Source organism: Microplitis demolitor, chromosome 1 (genome assembly GCF_026212275.2).
Source record: "Microplitis demolitor isolate Queensland-Clemson2020A chromosome 1, iyMicDemo2.1a, whole genome shotgun sequence".
In the NCBI taxonomy this organism is placed as follows: Eukaryota; Metazoa; Arthropoda; class Insecta; order Hymenoptera; family Braconidae; genus Microplitis; species Microplitis demolitor.
The window spans coordinates 6,627,430-6,635,000 of NC_068545.1; the positions used below are offsets into that span (position 1 = coordinate 6,627,430).

A 7,571-nucleotide genomic window follows, 5' to 3' on the forward strand; every position below is an offset into this window, starting at 1 on the left:
TTGAAAAAACACAAAAAAAGTCTCGCCACAAGTGAATAACTCTGAAAAATGCTGAGAAACTCTGAAAAAGTAAAATATTGTCTGAAATTTCGAAATTTTTAAAAGAGTTGTGAAGTCATACTAAAATTTATTCAGATTTACTATATTCATCAAATTCAGTACTGGAGAAAGACTTTTTCAGAGTTTTTTTTTATAAATAAAAAGACTTTTCAAGTAAAACTTGTTTAATTAATGAAAAATATTTTAGTAAAAAACTATACCTCTACAATGTGGTAAATTTAAAAGAAGATAAATTTTTTTCTACAGTATATTTTTTATTAATCATAAAAATATTATTTTTAAAATAATTTTTTTTCCAGTGAAATCGAGTTATTACATTTTTATATTGTTATTAATATCTAAAGATTTCAGATTTATTATGTGAACTTTGTTGCTTTGAAAGATAAAGAAAATAAGTAAAAAAAAAAAAAAAAAAAAAAAAAAAAAGAAATAGAAAGAAAAATCGAAATAAAATTGTAAAACTATTTCATAATGTCAGAGTTTAATAAAGTCGAAAATAATAATTATCAAGAAATTTTAAACCTATTTCAAATATCTAAAAGTTAACGATGAAAATTAGTTTTAATTTTTTTTTTAATTTGAAAATTACATTTTCAAATAAAAAACTTGAAAAGATAACCATTCTAATAAGTTAAATCTTAAAAACTTAAACTAAACAGGTTTAATCCAAATCGAATAGAGTTGAGTTTAAAAGTAATAGATTTGGCCCGAAATACAGAATACATAAGCTATGATCGTCGAACTTTTTTTTTGCACTCTGAATTGCTCGGTCTAAATATGTATTCACAGCCCGTATCTGCAAATCAAAAACTCCTTCAGAATAATTACGCTTCTTTAAAAAATGTTGATAGTGTATAGATAGCAATTCTAATCTTCTATCGTTTAATTTCTCGCGGTTTCCAGTGTTTTTTTGTTTACGAACTACGAGCTTTGAAATATTTTCTTCACCCCAAATCGCGTGTGACATTATTTTTATGAATTTAGACGGATTTATAGCGTCAAATGCCTTACGGGATACTGAACTGGGAATGTAAATATTGTATCTAACATGATATGTGTCATGTTCAAGATAGTAATAACGATCCTGATGTTGTTGTTGTTGTTGTTGTTGTCGCAGGGTTTGGTGATAAAAAGCTACTTTTATTCGATATTCTTGATTCTGGCGTTTCAAAATCTTTATTTCCTCATCCCTCTTGCGGCTGTCTTGCATCAATCGCAGTGTCAACGGTCTAGGCTCATCAAAATTCTGAAAATAAAAGGTATTAAACGAAACTATTGAGTAAATAAAATAAAATAAAATTCAATGTAAAAATTAAAAACATGTATCCTACCGTTATATTTTTTAGAAATTGTCGATTGCCATTTTGATCTGGCTTTGATGACATTATTTTCGGATCCTGTAAAAATATGATATTATTCAACTGAGCGTAATTATCCATTTTTCTTTCGAAGAGTAAATTACAATTAAAAAGAAAATAATTAAAGTTATTGTTTATTTGGACTAATGTAAATTTTACAGAAGAATAAAAAATTTCTTTTGTCTCTTAATAATAATGAAATTAACAATTAAATAAATTAATTGAATTGGTGAACTATTAATAGAACGACTATTTAGGGTTGCGAATTCTTTAATGAGAATATTTGCAATTCAAAATTAAATTTTTAATCCGTAATTGAAATTATATCTATTAAAATTACGAAATTAATCTTTAATTCAACAACTTGAATTGAAAAATCAAAAAATTAATTTTAATTCAGAAACGTGAGATTAAATATTAAAAAATTAATTTTAATCTAGAGACGTGAGATTCAGAATTTAAATATTGATATTTAATCCGGCACGAGAGATTCAAAATTGAAAAATTAATTTAAATGTACACACGTGGGATCAAAAATCGAAAAACTAATTTTTAATCAGACAAGTGAAATCAAAAATTAAAAAATTAGTTTTTAAATTGACACGTGGGTTTAAAATTTCAAAAATTAATTCTAATTCAGAAACGTGGGATAAAAAATTAAAAAATTACTAGTCAATTCAAATACGTGGGATCAAAAATTGGAAGTTAATTTTTAATTTAGATACGGTACGCAATCAGATAAGTAATCAAGACAAAAAATTTGACAGCACTTATAACAGGAAAGAATACTGTTTTATTTAACCTTCAAGTTTAAATATTTTTGAACTTACTTTTGATTGTCAGATATAATAGAATTCGAAATAAAAAGATCATTCATAGTTAAGACATTAAAGAATCAAATTTTTCGAATAATTTTCAGTGTAAACAGAGAATTTAAAATTAAGAAAATACTAATTCGTTGTTCGAAATTAAAAAGTTTTTAATTAATTTTTGATATAATAATAGAAAATTAAAAAAAAGGAATGTAATTCTTTACTCCCTTTTAAAGATGGTTAATTAAAAATTTTGGTTTACTTTTCAATTATTAAATATGGAATTTGAGATAGGAAAGAAATTTTTTAATCTGATTTTCCGAATTGAAATTGTTCATTTAATGTTTTATTTTAAAACGTAGATTTAAAAACTAAGCCATTACATTTTAACGCTACTTTACGAATTAAAAATTTGAAATTTAATTTTTAATTCAAAAATGTAGAATTAAAAATTAAAAACTTATTTTTAATTCAAAGATATTGAATTAAAAATTAAAAAATCATTTTTAATTTGTTGTTTTTGGATTATGAAACATAAAAAAAAAATGTAATTGAAGCACTAATGCAATTATAAATTTAATGCGCTATTTGCAACCCTGCGACTATTTCTTATAAGCCTGTAATGTGAGCAGATTTATGATCTGAAATATTATTAATATAATAAAAGCTATAAATTCATATTTACAACACGGCAACAGGTGGTACCCCCAAAATTTTATGAAAAAAAATTTCATTTTGTAAATGATTTTTTGTGACAGACACTTGAAATGTACGACATTTAGCACCTATAACTGGCAGCTAAAAATATTAGATAAGATACAGCTGGTAAAAAATATACCTAATCGTTCTAATAGTGACGTCATCAACGGATCAAAAAATATTTTTTGGTTACATGGGTGATAGCAAACGACCAAAAAATATCGAAGTAGCTCAACGTGCCATCTTTTGACAAAATTTATTATCATTTCAATTCGTACACTTACCGACTTCTCTCTAATTTTCAACAAATACTTAAAACAATCTTACCAAATAAATAAACGCGGATTTATAACCTGCCATTTATAGGCACTAACTGTAATACATTTCAAATATCTGTCACAAAAACTAATGTATTTAATCTTGCACAATCGAGTCTAAGACGCTCGTGTGTTGGTACCCGCGCCTTCGGCTCGGACACCAATCTTCACACCTCGCGTCTTAAACATGATCGCACTCGATAGATAAACTACTATTTGAACATTCCAAAATCACTTTTGTAAATATCATCAAGCATTATTTTTAATATTTTTTGTTAAACTTTTTCAAAAATTGAGTGTTAGTCGAAAATTGGGAATGGCTTTTGTTTTATCATAGATACCAATAAAAATTTTTTTTCTTCCCTTTGCATTCAATAATTGTGTAAAATTCAATTTTTCATTGTGTAAATTACTTACAAAAAAAAATTAAATTAATTAAATTTATTTAATATGCAAAAATTTTTTTTTTTTCACCTTTTTTAGAGGGTACCCCATCTCAACCGCAAAAATGGAAATTTCTTGTTTAACCGGTAACTAAATTTTTTTTTATTTGATTTGAATATAATCAAAAACAAAAAGATTCAGTGAATATGAGTCCTTGAAAACTTTGGTTCGTTCCTGAGTACCCCGTTTGCCCCCCCCCCCCCCCCCACCCATACCCTATGCATAAAAATATATAGTTAGCGTAGTACGTAATTAGAGTATTTTTGAAATGTTGATTTCCTACAAGTGAAATGGCTTCCCTGATTAAAAACTCCGATTGGAACTGATTGAAAACGTCCTATCAGATTTCTGATTGACTTTCAATCAGTTTTAATCGAATTGAATCAGATATTTCCGGAAGGTTTCGATTTTAAATTAATCAAAAAATACCGATTCCCGGGAAAAAATAATTTTATATAATATTAAATGGTGAAAAATCAAATATATTAAAATCTACGTTGAATCTATATTAAAAATTAGATTTTATGTCATGAAGTAATATAGGATATACTATATTACCACCAAAAATGGCACTTGTCACTCTGTCAAAGAACAAAGATGTGCTCGTGTCAGAATTGCTTCCAAGTTTGGAATATAATACGTCTGAATTAAGTGTCTTACCAGGGACACTTCACAAGTGGTAGGCGCTATCTAGTGGAAGAAATTTTTCTCTTGGTTCAAGCAACTTTTTTTTCTATTAGTTGGAGCATACGAAAATCCTTGTGTTAAACACCCCCATGAAAAAAATTTATTTAAAAAATATAAGTTAAAATACATAAAATATATTTTAGAATTTATAAAAAATCAATCAGAAAACTATTTTTTTAAGAGCTTAACATTGATATGAAAATAACTAGAAAAAAAAGCGAAATTTTGAAAAACTTTATTTATAATAATTTTTGAGAAATGAAATTACCTACAAAAAAGTTTTTATGAGATTTTCTGATAAAACTGATAGTTTCGCCGGAAAAGTAAAAAGATCTCAAAATTTTCTATAAATTTGACTTTAAGCTCAAATAACTTTTGAACAATTAGATTTATCAAAAAATGATGAGACTTTTGTTGTAGAGCATTCAATATCCTACAAAAATATCTATCGTGCATAATAATTCGTTGATTGGCTTGTAAGTTAGAAAATTCTAAAAAATAAAAAGTTCTTTTTTCCCGTGTTATTTAAATAGAAAATAGAAAAATTGATTGACGCAAACCGTAGTATTATTATTAAGAGCTTGGATTGGTATCGAAATTTTTATTTTTAGGTAGACTTTCAATTTTTGGATACCAAAAAAAAAAAAAATTTTTTTTTAACCAACTTAATATATATATAATTTTTTATTGATGTTTCCTTTTATTTTCATGATAGTTTTAAACTCAATCAATACAGTTTTTTAAAAAAAGTTTTTATATAATCCTGAAATAAGTTTGTTTCAACTTTTTATAAAATTGATTAAATTGGAAAGATGGATAAAATTCTATACTCGGATATTTTAAAAATTGCTGAATTAACGATAAATGAAATTCATATCTGCCCAAATTTTAATAATTATCAATACTATCTGAATTGTTATTTTCTGATTGAAACTGATTGAAAATTGTCTGTCGAATTTAATCAGAAAATATTCGATAAATGAATTATTATTTTCTGATTGAATCTGATTAAAACTGATTGAAAATTTTCTGTCGGATTTAATTGGATTCAATCGGAAAATATTCGATAAATAAATTATTATTTTCTAATTGAATCCACTTCGCTTGAAACGAATTTTTTTTTTCTAGCCGTCACAAGAAAATTTTGTTGTTTATATTGAGAAAAAAATTCCCTGAAAATTTCAGCTCTTAAATTTAATTTAAAGTACTTTCTTTTGAGTATCAAACTTTTCCATTTAAAAAGTATGTTAATTGAATAACTTTTTTTTTTAAATTGCTATAAATTAGCCAGATTTTAAGCTATCGTTTTGAAACCAGTTTTAATTTGCAGAGAATTTGTTGAATTTGAAAGTCTATAAAACAAATTGCTCTTACTCGATCTATGTCGATTCTATCTGTTCCGAAAGTTTATTTTTCACTTGTTTCATATAATGCACTGTTTATAAGATACAATCAGTAGAACATTCTACAGTAAAAAGCATTTATACTATATAAAGCTTACAATTTTTATACTGTCTAATGTTAAACTACTCGTATCTCATAGATAATACGCACACCCCTATTAAAAATAAACGAGGGCCGCCTCATTTGTCATCTACCGTTAGCATTGATTCTAGCGACGCTAGCGAAACGCTAGCCAGTGCCTCGTTTCATTTTTACTAAGGACTTTAGCTATATATCTAGCTCATCAGGAAGATAGATTAAAATCAATTAGAACATTCTACACGGAGAAATAAAAAATTGATCAATCGGGATAAAATCGAGAAATAAATTATTATTTTCCGATTGAATCTGATTGAATTTTTTTCGATCAGTTTTAATCGATTTCAATCGGAAAGTAATTTTACAAAAATTATTATTTTCCGATTGAATCGGATTGAATTTTTCTCAATCAGTTTTAATCGATTTCAATCGGAAAAATATTTTCTCGCCTCAAGAAAATTTTTGTATTTAATTTATAATGCATAATATTTTTTGGTGCAAGTAAAAATTTTTTGCAGCTAGAAATCCTGTTCTTTGTGTATTTCATAAATTAAATATCAAAAGTACATTAGAATGAATTCCGTGAAGTAGCTGACAATGCTGGAATCTAATTATAGTTTGGTTATTAAGAGCAGTTGAATTTTGTCATTTATTCGTGAATATGTGAGATAAGTATAAGAAGAAGAAAAAAATAGTATCAATAACTAAATGAATAAACATAATGTACTATTATCTATTTTGGCAAATAAGTAAAATTGGGGTAAAAAAAAGAGAATGAAGTAATTTTGAAATAGTACTCATTTCAATAATAATTTAAATTGAAATATGACAGCTTGATTAAATAAAAATTTTTAGTACATAAAAGAATTTTTAATTGTTTGAAAAAATAAAATTATAATATAGTTAAAAATTTATTAAAGTTAAAAGATTTTATTTGGTAAAGATTATTAGGATAATAGCGTTCAAAATGTTTCAGCTTGGTTTATTATGCATTAAGCAATTACTTTAGCCAACTGTGCTCAAAGCTTAGTTCAAGTACTATCATAGATTACAAAGTCATTCGAAGTTTTGTAAATATAATAATACTACATCAATGATAAGAAATGGTTATTTTATACAACCGATAATAATTTTTATTATTATTATTATTATTATTATTATTATTATTATTATTATTATTATTATTATTATATATTATACTATTTTAAAACTATTTTATTTTCCAGTAAAAAAAAAAAAAAAAAAAAATAATAATAAAATAAAAAAAAAAAATATTTTTATTAAAACAATAAAAAAAAAATAATAATAATAATAATAATATGTATATACATATGAATAAATAAATCAAGAATGTTATATTGAAAAAAAAATACAAGTACCAACAAGTAATTTAGAAGCAGGGAGATAGCGTAGTATCTGCCGTGCCTGGCGAAGCCCGCAGTTACCTTACCATAATAATTCTTTTTTACGCTGGCTCGTACTAGTATGAAAGAGTAGTCAGTTGAAGCGGCTCGAGTAAGAGTTGACAGATACTGACTACGGCAAGTTATATACTTTTAACGTAACACTACCACGGGTCGATGTCTATGACTGAATGACTCTTTATGTGGTAAATCGCTACGGCGTTTACATAATATTATGTATAACTTTAAAGAAGTATACAAATATGAAACTGAGTATTGACTTACTTTTTTCCGAGCAAGAATAAAATA

The 7,571-nt window shown here is 25.4% G+C and overlaps 1 protein-coding gene across 1 annotated transcript in view; it reads right to left on the minus strand.

Annotated features, from left to right (window-relative positions):
* Window positions 1–710: 710 nt before the first annotated feature.
* Window positions 711–7,571, minus strand: part of LOC106694016 (uncharacterized) — a 6,920-nt gene continuing 59 nt past the window's right edge. Inside the window, exons 1-3 of the mRNA XM_014443962.2 lie at window positions 7,310–7,571; window positions 1,392–1,457; window positions 711–1,306 (exon numbers count right to left, since the gene is read on the minus strand). The exon at window positions 7,310–7,571 is cut by the window's right edge and continues 59 nt beyond it. Coding sequence (XP_014299448.2) covers window positions 722–1,306; window positions 1,392–1,457; window positions 7,310–7,312 — 654 coding nt within the window. The 5' untranslated portion in view covers window positions 7,313–7,571 and the 3' untranslated portion in view covers window positions 711–721. The remainder of the gene's footprint in view (window positions 1,307–1,391; window positions 1,458–7,309) is intronic.